Source organism: Oncorhynchus gorbuscha, linkage group LG11 (genome assembly GCF_021184085.1).
Source record: "Oncorhynchus gorbuscha isolate QuinsamMale2020 ecotype Even-year linkage group LG11, OgorEven_v1.0, whole genome shotgun sequence".
Classification (NCBI taxonomy): domain Eukaryota; kingdom Metazoa; phylum Chordata; class Actinopteri; order Salmoniformes; family Salmonidae; genus Oncorhynchus; species Oncorhynchus gorbuscha.
The window spans coordinates 32,591,036-32,613,313 of NC_060183.1; the positions used below are offsets into that span (position 1 = coordinate 32,591,036).

Genomic DNA, 22,278 nt, shown 5'->3' on the forward strand with positions numbered 1-22,278 from the left:
ATATTTTACTACATGTATTGTAACTCTGGCTATACACTACCGAAGTTCTAACAACACATTGACTATAGACACCAACGTCTTGCTTCTGGACAAGCTAAACACCTTCTTCGCCCGCTCTGAGGATAACACAGTGCCACTGACGCGGCCCGCTACCAAGGACTGTGGGCTCTCCGTCACCATGGCCGACGTGAGTAAAGGTAACTGAACTACATGACTATCGCCCTGTAGCACTGACTTATGTAATCATGAAGTGCTGTGAGAGGCTAGTTAAGGATCATAATATCATCTCTACCTTACCTGATACCCCAGAGCCACTTCAATTTGCTTACTGCCCCAGTAGATCCACAGACGATGCAATCGCCATCGCACTTCACACTACCCTATCCCATCTGGACAAGCGGAATGCTGTCCATTGACTACAGGTCAGCATTCAATACCATAGTACCCTACAAGCTCATCATTAAGCTCGGAGCCATGGGTCTGAACCCCGCCCTGTGCAATTGCGTCCTGGACTTCTTGACAGGTCACCCCAGGGGGTGAAGGTAGGAAACAACACCTTCACTTCGCTGATCCTCAATACAGGGGCCACACAAAGATGTGTGCTCAGCCCCCTCCTGTAGTTCCTCTTCACCCATGACTGCATGGCCATTCACACCTCCAGCTCAATCATCAACTTTGCAGATGACACAACAGTAGTAGGACTCATGACTAACATTGACGAGAGCCTACAGAGAGGAGGTGAGGGCCCTGGGAGAGTGGTGCCAGGAAAGTAACCTCTCACTCAACTAAACAAATGAGCTGATCGTGGACTTCAGGAAACAGCAGAGGGAGCACGCCCCTGTCCACATTGACAGGACCACAGTGGAGCAGGTGGAAAGCTTCAAGTTCCTCGGCGTAAACATCACTGATGATCTGAAATGGTCCACCCACACAGACAGTGTGGAGAAGAAGGCGCAACAGCTCAGGAGGCTGAAGAAATTTGGCTTGGCCCCTAAAATCTTCACTAGCTTTTATAGATGTACTGCTGAGAGCATCCTGTAGGGCTGTATCACTGCCTGGTACGACAACTGCACCGCAACCTCAGGGTTCTCCAGAGGTGCGGTCTGCCCAACGCATCACAGGGGGCAAACTACCTGCCCTCCAGGACACCTACAGCACCAGATGTCACAGGAAGGCCAAAAAGGTCATCAAGGACATCAACCACCAGAGCCACAATCTGTTCACCCCGCTATCATCCAGAAGGCGAGGTCAGTACGGATGCATCAAAGCTGGGACCAATAGACTGAAAAACATCTTCTATCTCAACAAGCCATCAGACTGTTAAATAGCAAGCACCAGCCGGCTTCTACCCGATTACGCAACCCTGCACCTTAGAGACTGCTGCCCAAAATACATAAACTCGGAATCACTGGCCCCTTTAATAATGGAACACTGGTCACTTTAATAATGTTTAAATAATGTGTACATACTGCTTTACTCACCAAATATGAATATACTCTATTCTATTGTATTTCAGTCAAAGCCACTCCGACATTGCTCAATCTAATATTTATATATCTCTTCATTCCATTCTTTTTCTTTTAGATTTGTATGTATTGTTGTGAATTGTTAGATACTACTGCACTGTTGGAAATAGGAACACAAGCATTTCACTACATCGCAATAACATCTGATAAATATTTGTATGTGACGAATAACACATGCTTTGCTTAAAATAGTCAAGTAAAAGTTTTTAAACTTCTACCTCTACCACAAAAATACTTTGCCCATGCTCCGTCCACTCCGCTTCTCTCGCTTTCCTTCCATTGAAAGGAAACATGGTGCCACACATAGCTGGCAATAAACTGAACGAAACTCAAGCAAACTTTACCACGTTTTTTTACAAAGCATTTTGTTTCGGTGCTTTTATCTGCTCCACCATACACATCTGGTAAGGTTGAACACTGCCTCTCCCTCCTGAAAAAGCTTCTCCCAATCGGGTGTGACACCTACTCCCTTTGCCTGCAGCACTGCTGCTTGGATCCCACCCAGGGATCTCATCCCTGTTTGCCCTGCCCTGTATCCCCCTCTCTGGTATAGCCCGGCACACACTCCCCTCTCTCCCAAGCTTTCACTCACCTCCAGCACACACGCACATACACAGACACCGCAGACTTTGGACTGATCTGAATTTTCTGTGGGCTAATTAACTTATGAAGCTTATTATGTGAGCTTTATTCAGAAATGCTTTAATTAACTAGTATAGGCCTACTATTTATTTGATCTCAGAATTGTATAGCCTACTGTACTCATAGAGAGCTACTGTCTCAAGTTATTTTGTTGGGATGATTGACTCTGAACTTAAAACGGCTAACCCCAAGCCATTTTTTTTTCTTGCGCTTTATGCTATTTGCTCCATCACTCCTGAGCACTTTGTTGACTATGAACTTACTAATTTACCCGACCGTGGCACAGACAATGTTTGTTCCCACACTTGCGACTCTGACTCTCTATTGGTTACACCGACTTTTGGCCTCCTATCCTATTCTAACCACCTCTCGACGGCTTCGTATTCATGTTACCTGATTCAATTGCTGTGCAATATGATCTTGTTGCCATCTGATGCATATTCAAATGTCATAAAAAATAAAAAACACTTTCAGTGCTCAGTTGTCTCCACCAAGTCTGTCCCCAAACAATTTGATTTGCTGGTTTTAAGCATTAAGATTTCAAATGGCTCTTTGTTGCCTGTTGCTGGTACCCTACCTGCCCTAAGCTCTCTTCTGGCCCCTTACACAATGTCTGACTTTGTCCTGCTAGGTGACCTAAAACTTACTGACCAAGTCTTAAAACAACGGGACTCCCTAAAACTCTCTCAGATTTTTACCAATCCCACAAAAGTTATGACTCCATATACCCAGAAAAGGCTACTCTGCTTGATGTTATCCTCACAAATAATTGTGATAGATATCAGTCTGGTGTTTTCTGTAATGACCAAACTGATCACTGTTTTACAGCCTAGCGTCCCAGCTGGCCAACATCCGGTGAAAAAAGGCTTTACGACGAAAGCACACCATGCAATTATCTAAGGACAGTGCCAGCATACAAAAGCATTACATACACTTTCCAACCAAGCAGAGGCATCACGAAAGTAAGAAATTGCAAAAAAATAAATCACTTACCTTTGTAGATCTTCCTCTGTTTGCAATCCAAAGGGTCGCAGCTACATCACAAATGGTCCTTTTGTTCGATAAAGTCCGTCTTTATATCCCCAAAAAGTCAGTTTAGTTGGCGCACTTGACTCCCTCGTTTCCCTCATTTAAAATGCATACAAATGAATGCCAAACGTTACCAATAAACTTCGTCCAAACAAGTCAAACAACGTTTCTAATCAACCCTCAGGTACCCTAATATGTAAATAAATGATCAAATATAAGACGGAGAGAAGTATGTTCATTACCGGAGATAAATAACCCATCCATGCGCGCCACAACACTACAGCCAACACTACAGCCAAAATGGGAGACACTTACAAAAACTACAAATTCTAGCTCATTTCCCAAAAACCAAACCTGAAACTCTTTCTAAAGACTGTTGATATCTAATGGAAACCCTAGGAACTGCAATCTGGGAGGATTTCAATTGATTTTCTCCATAGAAAGGCATTTCCCCCCCAAATATTCCGGATGGATTCTCCTCAGGCTTTTGCCTGCTATATCAGTTCTGTTACACTAGCACACATTATTTTAACAGTTTTGGAAACTTTAGAGTGTTTTCTATCCAATACTTCCAATTATATTCATATCCTAGCTTCTCGGCCTGAGTAACAAGCATTCATCTAAACTTCAGAATACTGCCCCTTATCCCTAAGAAGTTTTAAACAACCTGTCATAATTTTTCATAGATGCTTGCTAAAAATGAGCAAGCCTTCCTTCATGACCTGGCCGCTGTAAATTGTTATAGAATCAACTTGATCCCCTCTGTCAAAGATGCTAGGACCTTCATTTTGTATATTTTCAGTGGTATTGTTAACAAGCACACCCCCATAAAGAAAATTTGAATTAAAAATAGGCTCAGCCCCTGGTTCGACCGTGATCTTTCAGAGTTACTTCACCTCACCACTTCACCTTACTTCACCTCGGCACAGAAACACTCAGGCTGACTGGCTGTCGTTCAGGCAAATGATAAATAAGTGCTCTCAGGCTATCCAGAAGGACAAAGTTAGTTACTTTAAAGAGCAGGGGCTGGATTCACAGATACACTACTTACAAAAAAAACTAAGTTTCTTACGGAAAAAATAAGAAGTTCATAAGATAGTTTGTAAAGTGCAATTCTTCAAAATGTTCTTAGGAATTCATAGTTTTCTTAGGAACTTTATAAATATCTTTCTTAAGAACTTTGTAAATAGTGTAGCAGTTTCAGGGGTTGTGATGTGTATGGACGTTATGTGCCTTCGAGGTTTATTTGTTTTTTGGCTGCCAGGACCACAGACAGCAATGCCAAGTAAGCCCCAGAGGCAGGACCACAGACAGCTCAGGGGACACTTCTGGCCTGCATCAGAATAGCCACGTGTCTCCAGTTGTAATCAGAGCCAAACTGCAGACAGGTGAAACCAATCAGTTCCTCTACTTAACCACGCCCTGGGTTTTCTTTCATTGTCTTTTTTTTTGCATACAGGGGAGAAGGAGGTTTTAAAGAGGAATAGGAAATATGATTTTTGATTTTTATCAAGGATTGAACCCCCAAATACAAGCTTGGAGGACCTTCCACTGGCGGCGAAGGGTGTATTTGGTTTGTTTTGAATCTCAAGAACGCTGCCAAAGCCTGATAGTAATAATCCGCTCTGGTAATAAACTCTTCACTTGGACAGTTGTTGTGTGTTTGTATGTGTAAACCCTGCGCCGAAAACGCTACAACATCTTCTTGTGTGGCACTGACATTAGTGTTGTGGTTGAAACCAATAAATAAGCCTATTTGACAGGGATGATATGATTTGGCCCGCTATAATAAAGTGTTGATATTTTAATTTTATTAGATTTATTTACAGGCTTTATGTCTCGAGAATAAAATGTTTTATTTGGTTCGCAAACTCTTTATACACACACACACACACACACACACACACACACACACACACACACACACACACACACACACACACACACACACACACACACACACACACACACACACACAGAAAAAATGAAAATGTTTAATACATTAAAACCATTAGACTAGCTATATCAAACCAAAAATGGATTAACAAGGAAAGTGCAATAAAAACTTCAGCAAACAAGTGCTTGAAGTGATGGTGGACGAATTTGCAGCCAGCAAAAAGTTGCTGTTGGGGAGACTTGATATCTGCGGGGTCACTGCAGAGACCAAAAAGAGAGGATGGGTGAGAGTTGATGAGTCTGTCTCTGCCATCGGAGAATGGCAAGGGACAGTGATGCCGTAAAAAATAAGTAGTCCAACATCAAGTCGGCTGCTAGGAAAAAGGGAGCTGAGAGAAGCAGGGAGTTGAAGCAGACTGGGAGGGGGGGGGGGTATCGACCATTCATGTGGACCAGCTGGAGGAGAAGGTGTTGTTCATGATAGGAGGGACGGTGGTAGAGGGACTGCAGTTGGACATCGACTCGGACAGCATGACCGGTAAGTTAGCTAGCTAGCTAATTAGCCAAACATAGCTAACGACGTTGAAGTTAGCCAAGTTTTTTTTTGCAAATTGACAAGCTAACTAGCTAAATAACACTTCTAGAATATTGTAATAGATTGTTAATTACTAGATAACTAGATAATGGAGGTTTAATTCATTTTCTTGCTGTATTTAAATGTCCGGTAGCCAACTGTGTCTGAGGCAGTGTCGCAAGAAAACTTTCATGGTTACAAAAGTATCCAGTTGTGCAGCTAACGTTACACTTGTTTACTTCTCTCATCACATCGAGCCTACAGCTCTTGAAACATTGTTGTCATGCTGACACGATGTGTTTGACCTTCCAGAAATAGCACTGGACCTCATCCATATGCCCCTGTGCCCGGATGATCATCATGATCATATGACAGAAGAACATTTACATTACATTTAAGTCATTTAGCAGACGCTCTTATCCAGAGCGACTTACAAATTGGTGCATTCACCTTATGACATCCAGTGGGACAGTCACTTAACAATAGTGCATCTAAAACTTAGGGGGGGTGGGGTGAGAGGGATTACTTAACCTATCCTAGGTATTCCTTAAAGAGGTGGGGTTTCAGGTGTCTCCGGAAGGTGGTGATTGACTCCGCTGTCCTGGCGTCGTGAGGGAGTTTGTTCCACCATTGGGGGGCCAGGGCAGCGAACAGTTTTGACTGGGCTGAGCGGGAGCTGTACTTCCTCAGTGGTAGGGAGGCGAGCAGGCCAGAGGTGGATGAACGCAGTGCCCTTGTTTGGGTGTAGGGCCTGATCAGAGCCTGGAGGTACTGAGGTGCCGTTCCCCTCACAGCTCCGTAGGCAAGCACCATGGTCTTGTAGCGGATGCGAGCTTCAACTGGAAGCCAGTGGAGAGAACGGAGGAGCGGGGTGACGTGAGAGAACTTGGGAAGGTTGAACACCAGACGGGCTGCGGCGTTCTGGATGAGTTGAAGGGGTTTAATGGCACAGGCAGGGAGCCCAGCCAACAGCGAGTTGCAGTAATCCAGACGGGAGATGACAAGTGCCTGGATTAGGACCTGCGCCGCTTCCTGTGTGAGGCAGGGTCGTACTCTGCGGATGTTGTAGAGCATGAACCTACAGGAACGGGCCACCGCCTTGATGTTAGTAGAGAACGACAGGGTGTTGTCCAGGATCACGCCAAGGTTCTTGGCGCTCTGGGAGGAGGACACAATGGAGTTGTCGACCGTGATGGCGAGATCATGGAACGGGCAGTCCTTCCCCGGGAGGAAGAGCAGCTCCGTCTTGCCGAGGTTCAGCTTGAGGTGGTGATCCGTCATCCACACTGATATGTCTGCCAGACATGCAGAGATGCGATTCGCCACCTGGTCATCAGAAGGGGAAAGGAGAAGATTAATTGTGTGTCGTCTGCATAGCAATGATAAGAGAGACCATGTGAGGTTATGACAGAGCCAAGTGACTTGGTGTATAGCGAGAATAGGAGAGGGCCAAGAACAGAGCCCTGGGGGACACCAGTGGTGAGAGCGCGTGGTGAGGAGACAGATTCTCGCCACGCCACCTGGTAGGAGCGACCTGTCAGGTAGGACGCAATCCAAGCGTGGGCCGCGCCGGAGATGCCCAACTCGGAGAGGGTGGAGAGGAGGATCTGATGGTTCACAGTATCGAAGGCAGCCGATAGATCTAGAAGGATGAGAGCAGAGGAGAGAGAGTTAGCTTTAGCAGTGCGGAGCGCCTCCGTGATACAGAGGAGAGCAGTCTCAGTTGAATGACTAGTCTTGAAACCTGACTGATTTGGATCAAGAAGGTCATTCAGAGAGAGATAGCGGGAGAGCTGGCCAAGGACGGCACGTTCAAGAGTTTTGGAGAGAAAAGAAAGAAGGGATACTGGTCTGAAATTGTTGACATCGGAGGGATCGAGTGTAGGTTTTTTCAGAAGGGGTGCAACTCTCGCTCTCTTGAAGACGGAAGGGACGTAGCCAACGGTCAGGGATGAGTTGATGAGCGAGGTGAGGTAAGGGAGAAGGTCTCCGGAAATGGTCTGGAGAAGAGAGGAGGGGATAGGGTCAAGCGGGCAGGTTGTTGGGCGGCCGGCCGTCACAAGACGCAAGATTTCATCTGGAGAGAGAGGGGAGAAAGAGGTCAGAGCACAGGGTAGGGCAGTGTGAGCAGAACCAGCGGTGTCGTTTGACTTAGCAAACGAGGATCGGATGTCGTCGACCTTCTTTTCAAAATGGTTGACGAAGTCATCTGCAGAGAGGAGGAGGGGGGAGGGGGCGGAGGATTCAGAAGGGAGGAGAAGGTGGCAAAGAGCTTCCTAGGGTTAGAGGCAGATGCTTGGAATTTAGCGTGGTAGAAAGTGGCTTTAGCAGCAGAGACAGAGGAGGAAAATGTAGAGAGGAGGGAGTGAAAGGATGCCAGGTCCGCAGGGAGGCGAGTTTTCCTCCATTTCCGCTCGGCTGCCCGGAGCCCTGTTCTGTGAGCTCGCAATGAGTCATCGAGCCACGGAGCGGGAGGGGAGGACCGAGCCGGCCTGGAGGATAGGGGACATAGAGAGTCAAGGGATGCAGAGAGGGAGGAGAGGAGGGTTGAGGAGGCAGAATCAGGAGATAGGTGGGAGAAGGTTTGAGCGGAGGGAAGAGATGATAGGATGAGGTTTGAGCGGAGGGAAGAGGAGAGAGTAGCGGGGGAGAGAGAGCGAAGGTTGGGACGGCGCGATACCATCCGAGTAGGGGCAGTGTGGGAGGTGTTGGATGAGAGCGAGAGGGAAAAGGATACAAGGCAGTGGTCGGAGACTTGGAGGGGAGTTGCAGTGAGGTTAGTGGAAGAACAGCATCTAGTAAAGATGAGGTCGAGCGTATTGCCTGCCTTGTGAGTAGGGGGAAGGTGAGAGGGTGAGGTCAAAAGAGGAGAGGAGTGGAAAGAAGGAGGCAGAGAGGAAAGAGTCAAAGGTAGACGTGGGGAGGTTAAAGTCGCCCAGAACTGTGAGAGGTGAGCCGTCCTCAGGAAAGGAGCTTATCAAGGCATCAAGCTCATTGATGAACTCTCCGAGGGAACCTGGAGGGCGATAAATGATAAGGATGTTAAGCTTGAAAGGGCTAGTAACTGTGACAGCATGGAATTCAAAGGAGGCGATAGACAGATGGGTAAGGGGAGAAAGAGAGAATGACCACTTGGGAGAGATGAGGATCCCGGTGCCACCACCCCGCTGACCAGACGCTCTCGGGGTGTGCGAGAACACGTGGGCGGACGAAGAGAGAGCAGTAGGAGTAGCAGTGTTGTCTGTGGTGATCCATGTTTCCGTCAGTGCCAAGAAGTCGAGGGACTGGAGGGAGGCATAGGCTGAGATGAACTCTGCCTTGTTGACCGCAGATTGGCAGTTCCAGAGGCTACCGGAGACCTGGAACTCCACGTGGGTCGTGCGCGCTGGGACCACCAGAGTAGGGTGGCGCGGCCACGCGGTGTGGAGCGTTTGTATGGTCTGTGCAGAGAGGAGAGAACAGGGATAAACAGACACATAGTTGACAGGCTACAGAAGAGGCTACACTAATGCAAAGGAGATTGGAATGACAAGTGGACTACACGTCTCGAATGTTCAGAAAGTTAAGCTACATAGCAAGAATCTTATTGACTAAAATGATTAAAATGATACAGTACTGCTGAAGTAGGCCAGCTGGCAGTGGGTGCGTTGTTGACACTACACTAATCAAGTCGTTCCGTTGAGTGTAATAGTTTCTGCAGTGTTGCTATTCGGGGGCTAGCAGGCTAGCTAGCAGTGTTGTTTACGTTACGTTGCGTTAAAAGAACGACAATAGATGGCTAGCGAACCTAGAAAATCGCTCTAGACTACACAATTATCTTTGATACAAAGACGGCTATGTAGCTAGCTAAGTAGCTAGCTACGATCAAACAAATCAAACCGTTGTACTGTAATGAAATGAAGTGAAAAAGTGATACAACCTGTGAATGCGACCGGGTAGTTGAGTTCTATACAGAAGACGTTGGCTAGCGTTGGCTAGCTAACAGAGTTGGCTAGCTAGCAGAGTCACCTACGTTAAGGACGACAAATAGCTGGCTAGCTAACCTCGGTAAATTAAGATAATCACTCTAAGACTACACACTCTAAACCTAAACAACACAATTATCTTGGATACGATGATACGATGATACGAAGACAGCAAAGACAGCTATGTAGGTAGCTAACACTAAACTAATCAAGTCGTTCAGTTGAGTGTAATAGTAATAGTTTCTCAGTGCAGCTAGTCAGTGGACGTTAGCTAGCTGGCTAGTGAAGACTACGTTAGGACGGCGAAATACGATAATTACGCAATTATCTTTGATACAAAGACGGCTATGTAGCTAGCTGAGAAGAAATTGCTAAGATAAGACAAATCAAACCGTTGTGATATAATGAAATATAATGAAAAAGTTATACTACCCGTTGGAGCGACGTGCAGATGCGACCACTCGCTCCAACCGGAACCGGTTAGAAGAACAAGCAGAGGTAGGAGTTTGTTTGATTTCTCATTTAATAAGTTTATTATTATTCTATAATGGGCCTAGAACACATATCATTCCCAAAACATATTAATTGTATTTTCTCAACAGATCATTACTGAAGACAAAGGAGATGCGCCTGTCTCCGATCTTTATCCATCATGACACCCCAATGGACGAGCCAGTGCCACCCCGGGCAAGGAGGTTTGCTGGTGTGGAGGACATGGTGGCTCTCCAGAGGACGCTCCTGGGGGTACTCACGGACGTGCACAAGGTGCAGGAGGAGCTGCTGAAGGTGGAAGGCAAGAGATTAGCCCTGGAGAAGCTAGCACTGGAGAAGGATACGTTTTTCATGGAGAAGCGAAGAAGACGAGAACATTAATATTCTAAAATAAATCTGTTTCGATATCATAACAATGTTCTTTTTTTGTCATGTGAATCTCCTCCTTATGAGGTCATTCCTTGCTTGTCGGCCAGCTTTTCATCTACCAGTGACGTGGGAAGTCCAGGACCCAGTTACACAGAACAGGGTTCAGACCTAGGGCCTGAGCTTAATGAAGAGCTTGGAGGGTACTATGGTATTGAAGGCTGAGCTATAGTCAATGAACAGCATTCTTACATAGGTATTCTGATTGTCCAGATGGAATAGCGCAGTGCGCAGTGCGCAGTGCGCAGTGCGCAGTGCGATGGCGATTGCATCGTCTGTGGATCTATTGTGGCGGTATGCAAATTGAACTGGGTCTAGGGTCTCAGGTAAGGAGGAGGTGACATGATCCTTTTAACTAGCCTCTCAAAACACTTCATGATGACAGATGTGAGCACTACGGGGTGATAGTCATTTAGTTCAGTTAACTTTGCTTTCTTGGGTACAGTAACAATGGTGGTAATCTTGAAGCAAGTGGGGGCAGCAGACTGGTATAGGGAGATATTGAATATGTCAATCCAGCCAGCTGGTCTGCACATGCTCTGAGGACGCAGCTAGGGATGCCGTCTGTGCCGGCAGCCTTGCGAAGGTTAACATGCTGAAATGTCTTACTCACCTCGGCCACGGAGAACAGTCCTTTGGAGCGGGCTGCGTCGGTGGCACTGTGTTATTCTCAAAGCCGGTGAAAAGGGTGTTTAGCTTGTCCAGGAGCAAGACGTCAGACAAGCTGGATTTCCCTTTGTAATCTGTGATTGTCTGTAGATCCTGCCACATTTGTCTTGTTTCTGAGCCGTTGAATTGCAGCTCAGACACGAGACACATGAATTTGTGGCAAAGGTCCAGATGGATATGGTCCTATATCGGCACTGTGGTACAGCGAAGTAACAAACATAGGCGTTTACGACTTAGGAAATATGTTATTTTAAATGTACATTAAATACATTAAATTAGACTAAGAATCTGATTGAATTACAATTTATTTTGAATGTAAACATGTGCAACACTGCATCAACATTGCTAAAGAACAAAAGTGGTTGCATAATTGTCTATGCAAATAGTGTACTGTGAACCATTGTGCATGGGCTTTGAATATATATATATTTTTTAAATAAAGTGCATGTTTTGCGGAGAACAAAGGAGAGTTGAACAAAACTAATAATCTGAATGCACAGAACATCACTGTGGCCCATGCAATCTTCATGTATAAGTCACTCTGGGCCTTGCCCTGCATTAATGAGAGAAATTACACTTTCTATCTCTTGCCAATGCTTTGAACTGTGGCACAAATGGTGTGTGAGCAACTCTGACACACTGGTTACAGGTGTTCATTGGTGTGCCTTGTGCAATATTTGTTTTTAATAAAGTTTATTGTGGGGAAGGCTGATTCACAGCTGTATGTGGAGCCAAATATGGTCAGGATGTATAGTGCCAGTTTCTTGAACAGGACATCAGCTGCAGGCACCATCTTTCCCCCGAAAATGACAGGGTCACAATCACCAGCCTGCTCCTTCAAAGCCACATTTTCTTGCAGCTCAATCCACTAAATTTGCAGTGATGCAACCTATCTGAAGATCTGACAACTTTGTCACATTTGTGACCAAGAAGGGGTTCTAGATGAACAGCAGCAGTTCTCTTCCAACAAGTCACGAAAGCAAGCCTTGGATGAAATCAACATGTTTGGGAACATCTTTGTCTCCTTGCGTTTGCATCAGAAGATTGGGGAAGTGGACAAGTTCTCCCTGGAGATCATATTTGAAAACCAAAGATTTCTTCTGTAAAGCCTGGACTGCTGTTAGCATATCGCACATTGTGTTGTTCCATCCCTGCAGCTTAACATTCAGTTGATTAAGATCTGATGTAATGTCTGTCAAAAATGCCACCAATTCCATAGAAAACTGAGTTGCTTTGTCACTCTTTTGCTCTGATAAGAAAGCTTTGATTTCCTCCTGAATGTCCCAAAAGTGTTCCAAAACCCTGCCTTTGCTGAGCCATCTCACATTGTTGTGCAGTAGTAAGTCATCAAAACTGTCATTGGCCTCTGTCAGAATGCCTCGTAGCGGGCAGCGTTGTAGGGATGATGTTGCTCTCAAAAAAGTGTATCAGTTTCCATCATCATTTTCATGACCTCCGAATACTATTTTCCCAGACTGGCACACAGGAGAGATTTATGGATGATGCAGTGATATAATGTCAGGTTAGGGTGATCCTCTTTCTAATGTGAAACCAGTCCACTCCCTCTTCCTATCATGGCTGGAGCTCCATCTGTGGTGATGGAGACCAGTGACTTGAGATCTATCCCCCTTTTTGTCAGCATCCCTTTGATGGACTCATGGATAACCTGTCCCGTGTGTGTCATTATAGATTTGTTAAGACCAACAGCCACTCACAGAATTCCTTCTTTGTTTCGTTAAAATATCTGACAAACATCAGAAGCTATTATCTGTTGATGCATCCATAGCTAATGAAATGCTTGGTGCATTCTGAATGGCCTCATCAAGTTTTGAAATGAAATCTTCAGCTAATATTTCAGTTCTCCTCATTTCTGTGGAATCTGACAGTGGGATCTGTTTGATCTTTTCTCTGAGCTCATCTTTTTCAATAAATTAAACACAAAAATGTTCCTCAACAATTTACACACAACACCCCATAATAACAATGCGAAAGCTTTCACGACTGGCTCTCTTGGAAAGAAAGCGGGTCTCTAATTAGCGTAATTATCTGTCAAGGTATTAGGACCGTGTAAGCAGCAGCAGCTAGCGGTAGCCAGAACCAGGCTCGCTCTCACCACCAACTAAAGGAAGGATTAAGATTTGATTCACTCCTGCTATTATTTCCCCAGCGGCACAGATTTGTTCTTCGTAATCACCCCAAACGACTAGAGACGTGGAGCATGGCCTCCTCATATTCTCCATGGTTACTCAAGGTTCCACATGATGGCACAAATACCTCCCAAGGGTGCCTTGAGATGCCAGAGCAAAGGATGGGGGAGGTATTGCTTCATGTGACTGTACACATTTTCCAGACCTATCTCGGTGATGCCAGAGGAACAGATGTGCATCAGTGCTTTATTGACATCATCTGTGCAGGCGATGACAGTAGAGCGATTAAAGGAGATAAATGTTGCGTTGTTGTGGTGGGAAATCGGTGGGTACGCGTGAATCGGCAATACTGAACTGGCAGCATCAATAAGAGACTGTTCCGGGCCTGTCAAACGTATTTTCACCGCAATGATAAAAACTTTGTCTCAAATATCACAACCACCTCTCACGATTGTCAATGGCAGAGCTAAAATCTGCAATCATGCCTACCCCTGTCACTACCATTTCTCCCTCTTTTATCTCATTCAGATTAATGCCATTCTCTGGAAACCACTTTAAACTAAATGGGAGCACCACTGGCAGCTAATTCTGACTCATTCAGTTTGCTTGCCTATATATCCAGTGTGTTTTAATCGTTTGGCCATTTTACATTTTTGTCGCACTTTACTACATAAAGGTACCCTTGAGTACCCTTTATAAAGGGTTGTAACATACTTTTAGTTTTCTGTGAAACCAAGGTATATTATGGGATTATGACTCGTATGACATTGACACATTTGCCATGATACTGTCAAAATGCATCTCCTAACACGATTTTCACACTGTTTGGAGTTTTGCTTCTCCCTTCTTTCTTGACTGTAGCCACCAAATCATCTGTAACCAAGACCTGCAAGCCGCATTCTATTTTCAAACCCAGACCACCTCTGTCAGTTAAGGAATTAAGTGTGAGGGTTTAATTTAAATTTAAATTAGATTCTATTACAGTGACGTCAAAAGGGAGGAGGAGAATGAAGGATGAAGGGAACACGAGTGCTCCTCTTTATCTATCGCCCCAGCTCTGGGATTGTGGAAAAATGCTTTAATGCATGGAGAAAAGGCGCACACGGTCTCTGTGTGTGTGTGTGTGTTAAGCCTACATCAGTCTGTGTGCGTGTGTCTGTCTTTACCGACAGTCTTGTGAGCAGAAGAACTGGGATAGCTAAGTAGAGTATTGAAACAAACATAAGGTTGGGATCAGAGAGGTGGTGAGCGAACAATTATCACTACAACATGGGTACTAGTTTTATTGTCTGGACTTGGAACATGAAAGGCATTTTAGGTCTGTCTCAATTATAGTATTAATTTCTATGTTTGAAAAAAAAATATTCAACAGAAAATAAAAGGGATTTTGGGGAGGCAAGTCAACCAAAGTCCAGGTTCTTGTAATGTAGCTGCAGTGCTCCAGTGGGTAAAGCCTGAGTGAGTGTTATGACTGTGTTTCATGTAAAATTCTGTTCAATAACGCTGTATTGTCTTCCCACTCTTTCTCTCCCCTTATTCTTCCCATCTCCTCTCTCTGTACATTGCTCTCCCTCACTTTTTCTTAATCTATTCCCCCCCTCTCTGTCTCCATCCCCCTCCCTCTCTTTCACTGTATCCATCACTTTTTCTCTCCCTCTCTTATTCACTGTGTCCTTCGATGGAGCAGCGGGTGAACTGGGCATCGAGTTCATGGGTAAGTAAACTTTTAATTTATGCAGTAAATATCTCTTTATTTTCTCTCAACCTCTCAGAAATTACCTTGCTCAAAAAATACAATCGAGTAAAACCCTCTTTGCTCACCTGGGAAAAGATGAACATTCTCCGTTCACCATGGATACATAGGTGCATTCTATCTGCATGGAAGCTAGTATTGTCTGCAATCGAAAGAAGGACTGGTTACAGTGTGTGTGTGTGTGTGTGTGTGTGTGTGTGTGTGTGTGTGTGTGTGTGTGTGTGTGTGTGTGTGTGTGTGTGTGTGTGTGTGTGTGTGTGTGTGTGTGTGTGTGTGTGTGTGTGTGTGTGTTTGCAAATGCATTGTCCAATGTTATGTGTGTGTGTGTTTGCACGTTCTCCTGTGTGTGAACACGTATATACACTACATGACCTAAAGTATGTGGACAAATGCATGTCAAACATCTCATTCCAAAGTCATGGGCATTAATATGGAGTTGATCCCCCTTTTGCTGCTATAACAGCCTCCACTATTCTGGGAAGGCTTTCCACTAGATGTTGGAACATTGCTGTGGCGACTTGCTTCCTTTTAGCCACAAGAGCATTAGTGAGGTCGGGCACTGATGTTGTAAGATTAGGCCTGGCTCGCAGTTGGCGTTCCAATTCATCCCAACGGTGTTCGATGGGGTTGAGGTAAAGGCTCTGTGCAGGCAAGTCAAGTTCTTCCACACCCATCTCGACAAACCATTTCAGTATGGACCTCCCTTTGTGCACAGGTGTCAATATGAAACAGGAAAGGGTCTTCCCCAAACGTTTGACATAATGTTGGAAGTTCAGAATCATCTAGAATGTTATTGTATGCTGTTGCGTTAAGATTTCTCTTCACTGGAACTAAAGGGCCTAGCCCAAAGCATGAAAAACAGCTCCAGACCATTATTCCTCCACCAAACCTTACAGCTGGCACTATGCTTTGGGGCTGGTAGCGTTCTTCAGACATCTGCCAAATCCAGATTTTGTCCGTAGGACAGCCAGATGGTGAAGTGTGATTCATCACTCTAGAGAACGCGTTTCTACAGCTCCAGAGTCCAATTGCATTGAGCTTTACACCACTACAGCTGACGCTTGGCATTGTGCGTGGAGTTCTTGTGCTGACGTTGCTTCCAGAAGCACTCAGTGGTGCTGTTCTTTCAGCTTGTGTGGCCTACCATTTCACAGCTGAGCCGTTGTTGTTCATAGACGTTTCCACTTGACAATAACAGCACTTACAGTTGACCGAGGCAGCTCTAGAAGGGCAGAGATTTGATGAACTGACTTGTTGGAAAGCTGGCATCCTGTTTGTCCATGGAGATTGCATGGTTATGTGCTCGATTTTATACACCTGTCAGCAACGGGTGTGGCTGAAATAGCCGAATCCACTCATTTGAAGGGGTGTCCACAAACTTCTGTATGTATAGTGTATGCATTTATTCATATTTGTGTATGTGTCTATATCCCTGGAGTGTATTCCTCGCTGCACACTGTGTTCTCATTTAAATGATTGGAAATGTCCCATGGGCATGTACACCATATTTAATGTCATCAAGCTATACCCTAAATCCCAAACCAACGCCTAGCACATACCTCTACTGCATATAGGCACTTGAGTCGATGTGAGCGGAGTGGATAGGTCTATGCAATTTAGTGGTAGCTCAATTTTGCCTCTTGTCACAATATTGATTATGCGTTATCGAATTTCTTGCTTTTTGGTAGCATAGTTGTCAAGAGGGCAATCAAGTGTGTTTGTAAGGCAAAGGTCCCGGGTTCTAGATATAAACTGGTGTGATAGGAAGTGGTAGGCCCACAGTACGACTATGCAACCACAGTGACATCCGTCACACCTATCCAATCCTCTCAAATCTATACTGGTGCCTCATGGAAAGGGCTAGGGGTTGACTTGGGATTCACACACAGTAACAGTGGCGTTAGCAATACAGTCGACAATATGATGTTTTGGGGCATCTGAAAGAAATATACACTCTTTGGTCCGATTTACTTGACACAGAATCTACAATGAACATGCTTTTCAGTTCAAGACTACACTTAGGCTGGGATTTATTTTCAGACGCGCCTTTTAAAGGCATTTTCCCCTTTAAAAGTAAAGTTCAATGTTCTGCTCTATAAAGCGGCTTGGATTGAATCCCGGCCTAGGCTTAATCTGTGTCCAGGAAACCAGCCCTATGAGTCCCGTCAACTGAATTGTCACGTCAAATGTGAGTGTTCTCTGTCATGAGTATCCCCAACTCGACTGGGAATAGTTTCATCCATCCACCTGCCCTTTCCCACATGCAATGACTAGTGAATAAATTCAACCTGTTGCTGCATATTTTCCATTAACACCGGCTTCACACGTTGGCTTTACTTCACACACTTCCACTTATAGAGTAAATAAAAGGGAGAGGGTAGAGATGGAGACAGTGGAAAGAGAAGCGAGACAGCGAGGCAGACGAATCTCTCTTCAATTCAGTGAGTTTAATCTGGGTGGTATATGAGTTAAACAGCAGTTACACTGTGAGTGGGTGTGTATTTGAGAGAAAGAAGGGAAGATCGGTGAGGAAGAGAGAGAGATAGACATCAGAGAGGATTTGATAGAGGTTTCTCCATCTATCACATCCTCTCCGATGTCGATCTCTCTCTCTCTCTTTTCCTCACAATCCTCCCTTCTTTCTCTCAAGCACACACCCACTCAAAGTTTGTGTAGTGACTGCGATTGAACTAATTTACCACCCAGATTTAAAATCACTGAACTGAAAAAGCGCATCTACCTCGCTGGTTGGTGACAACTGTTAACACTATCAACGTTTCCCTATACTGTGGCAATTGTGAACATATTAACACAGTATTAGCCACTTAAATGCAACATACTGAAACAAAATTAACTATGCAAGAGATTTTGTTGTAGGCAGAACACATCGGAGTAGGATTCTATTAGATTGACACACACTACTCAGCTCGTACTCTACACAGACCGGTGTGGCATAAACAACCAGAACTGCAGTAGGTCTATATGCAAATAGACCATTGCCATATATGGATCTGTGCCATTTACTTTGAACTGGACTGTGTTTACAGCATGAGCGGTTGTGAGTAGATGTGCTTGTTTTGAGATCGAAGCAAGATCTGCATGTAGCCACGTGTGCACATTTTGTTCAAATTCTTTGCTAGTTAGTGAGTTATTAGCCAAGTTATAGATATTTTGTAGTCAACTATAGGAGAGTGATTGCTTCCTACAAGAGCACAAAACATATACATTTCTAGACATCTTTGAAAAACTAGTCAGGTAAAGAGCTTTTTTTGTGTCTTAAAGGGACAGTGTTGCATTTTGAGACCATCTTGAATAAGCTAAGTAGCCAGTAACCAGAGAGTAGCATAATCTGTCCAATTCTCTGTAATAATGGAATGGCAATAATAATGCATTTTATTTTTTAAAGTGATTTCTTGCATCAAACAACACAACAACATTTTTACTCTACTTGTTCTTGTTTGAAGGACAAGTAGATAAACAGGTTAATGTCAAGACCTGCATGTTTCATGGAATGTAGGCCTACATTTAACACTACACATTGGCTGATAGAACAGCTATTTCCATGTTAAAATATTATGGGAGGCATTTTCTCCATTGTGTTTTATTGTAAGCCACTCTGGTACACCTACATTGTGATCAAATAGCCACAGTAGCCTACATGGCCACTGTTAAAGCTGTAATGTAAAGCGGGTACAGCCTCAGTGTTCACAGTAAACGTGCGCTGGAAGTTGCACAGAATTTTCACAATGTTCAAGGGGGCTCTGAGGTATCGGAACGCATGAGAAAATGTCACCTTTATAATAAAGCATTGCATGCATATCATCACATTTGCGTAGTGGCATAGAGAAGCAGAGTAGAGAGGTGCTAACAGAAATTGCACACATGGGAACATTTTAGTAGCCTAGCCCACTGGAAACAGAATTCAGATCAATGTCTAGTTTTGATTTACATTTGGTTGAGTTGTCAATTAATGTGAAATCAACCCAAAAATTAACATCATTGGATTTAGGTTAAAAGTTGTGAAAAAAAGACAAAACGCCCTTAAATTGATGACTTTTTGCAAATCCAATGAGCGTTCCAAGTAGATTCAACGTCTTCATATAGACTTTTTTGGTTGAAATGACGTGGAAACACTGTGGAATCAACTAGCTTTTGCCCAGGGGGAGGGTCCACATTTTTTGCCTTTTATAAATCCATTTCATACAGTTCTATCTCATTTTACATGACTGGAGACTGGCAGAATCTTTTATAATGCAGCACAAATTATCAAAATGACAGGCTACTTTGACACTGACGAAAATAAGAATTTGAGATCAATAAACACTACCTCAGACAAATATATTAGTTGGTTAAGGTAAGGCTGAGGGATTATAGGGCTGAGGGAACATACACATGACCACATCACAACATACAATGCATTTCCTCTTCAGCAGGAACAAATCACTTTTACAAAATAATAAGAATTGGAACAAAAACGCAGGTAATTTCACAAAAACATACAATAGATATTTTATTTTTATTTAGAAAAGTTAATTTACAAGTGTGCTCTGCGGGCATCTACAATACAATGCAACATACTACAAAATCACTACATTATTTAGCCTAAGCATACAATGTGTGACGTCACAAAATTGCCATTTGATTACCACAGAAAAGTTTATTATCTATAAATAAGCTTTCTTGAAATTAGGCAGGTTTCCATTGACCCAGGTTTATTCTACAATAGTGACCTGTGATCACACAGTCGTCCAGAACAGCTGATGCTCTCATGCATGTTTCAGTGTTACTTGCTTCGAAGCGAACATAGAAGTTATTTAGCTCATCTGGTAGACTTGTGTCACTGGGCAGCATTCAACTGTGCTTCCCTTTGCAGTCTGTAATGGTTTGTAAGCCCTGCCACATCAGACGATCATCGAAGCCGGTGTAGTGCGATTCGATCTTTGTCCTGTATTGATACTTTGCCTGTTTGATGGTTCGTCTGAGGGCATAGCAGGATTTCTTATAAGCTTCCGGGTTAGGGTCCCGCTCCTTGAAAGCGGCAGCTCTACCCTTTAGCTCAGTGCGAATGTTGCCTGTAATCCATGGCTTCTGGTTGGGGTATGTACGTACCATCATTGTGGGGACGACGTCATCGATGCACTTATTGATGAAGCCAGTGATTGATGTGGTGTACTCCTCAATGCCATCTGAAGAATCCCGGAACATATTCCAGTCTGTACTAGCAAAAAAGTCATGTAATTTAGGGTCTGCTTCATCTGACTGAGTCACTGGTGATTCCTGCTTTCATTTTTGCTTGTAAGGAGGAATCAGGAGGTTAGAATTATGGTCAGATTTGCCAAATGGAGGGCGAGGGAGAGCTTTGTACGCGTCTATGTCTGTGGAGTAAAGGTGGTCTAGAGTTTTTTCCCCCTCTTGTTGCACATTTAACATGCTGATAGAAATGTAAGTTTCCATGCATTAAAGTCCCCTGCCTCTTGGAGCACCACCTCTGGATGAGCGTTTTCCTGTTTGCTTATGGCGGTATTCAACTATCCTCATGTGAGTGTCAAGCAGAGACACATTGGGTCCTTTTTTTACAGTCTTTGGTATGACTTGCTGGGGATTGAACTCCCAACCTTCCAATCTCAGGCGGAACACTAACCATAAGGCCACTGGATTGGTTTTATATTTCAGGTCAACATTCACAAGGTCTCAGGGCCAGACGGATTACCAGAGCATGTACTCTGATTATGCGCTGACCAACTGGCAAGTGTCTTCACTGACATTTTCAAACTCTCCCTGTCTGAGTCTGTAATACCAACATGTATCAAGCAGACCACCATAGTCTCTGTGCTCAAGAACACTAAGATAACCTTCCTAAATGACTACCAAACCATAGCACTCACGTCCGCTATTGTTATTTACTGCTGCTCTTTAATGATTTGTTATTCTTATCTTTTACATATGTATTTTCTTAAAACTGCATTGTTGGTTAAGGGCTAGTAAGTAAGCGTTTCACTGTAAGGTCTACCTACACCTGTTAGAAACTGCATGTGACAAATTCAATTTGATTTGATTATTTTTTTTAAATATATAGATTGGCGGTAAGGCCATGAGATAAACTAGCATCCCATCCGGGTGTGTGCTTGTACATCAAGCTTCATCGCGATAAACAACAGGAGATGGCCTCCTGCTCCTGAGACATTAAATGGATAGGTTGGTAGCGCATACAGGCTGTCGCCCCTATATTAATGAGCAATTTATAATGGAAACACTTCAACACTTTTATTAGGCATTCTATCTTTTTGCGACCAATTTTTTGTTGTTGTTGTTTGATGTCATTATGTCCAGCTGTTTTTATCGACACAAGACAGTTCAATCGAAACACACCGTGGCAGCCAATTGTTGCATCTACTTTCGATGCAAACTTTCTAAATCTCAACAAAAAAATCACTGGACAAGTTCATGTAAACCTAGCTACAGACAGTTAGCATAACAGATTGATTAATCACTTTCATATACAGTAGGTGTGGGAAGTCACACAATCTTATTGGCAGATTTCACAACCAGACATTACTGGTTTAATTTATCGACTGTAATCAGTTGGATTGGATATCAATTACTCTCTGTAACATGCAGAATATAGGGCACAAACCCATAATTATGTGGTAGTGGGAAGCAATGTGCCTTAAAAAATGTTTTGCCTTTGAGCAATTTCAGCTCTGCTGAACCGCTGCTGCTGAGCCACTACCACAGAATTATGGGTTTGTGCCCTATATTCTGCATGTCACAGATAGTAATTGATATCCAATCTAACCTAGGTGTCAGGCTAGACTTGTGAAATTTCTGTGCACGTTTTCTGTGAACACTGAAGCAGTACCTGCTTTAAGTCATAGTTTTTACAGTGGCCTTGTAGGCTACTGTGGCTATTTGATCACAATGTAGGTGTACCAGAGATGCTTACAGTACAATCAAAAACAATGGAGAAAATGTATGCCTTAACATTTTAACATGGAAATAGCAACACGTTAAATGCCATTTGCCAAACTTGTATGCCATCAGTACATTTTGGGGCTCCCGAGTGGTGCCACGGTCTAAGGCACTGTATCTCAGTGCTAGAGGTGTTACTACAGACCCTGGTTCAATTCCAGGCTGTATCACAACCGACTGTGATTCTGAG

General features: G+C 44.0%; 1 protein-coding gene across 1 annotated transcript in view; it reads left to right on the forward strand.

The window, feature by feature from the left end:
• nrg3b (neuregulin 3b) overlaps positions 1-22,278 on the forward strand; it is a 452,682-nt gene that overhangs the window by 359,560 nt on the left and 70,844 nt on the right. Inside the window, exon 4 of the mRNA XM_046369406.1 lies at positions 15,054-15,080. Coding sequence (XP_046225362.1) covers positions 15,054-15,080 — 27 coding nt within the window. The remainder of the gene's footprint in view (positions 1-15,053; positions 15,081-22,278) is intronic.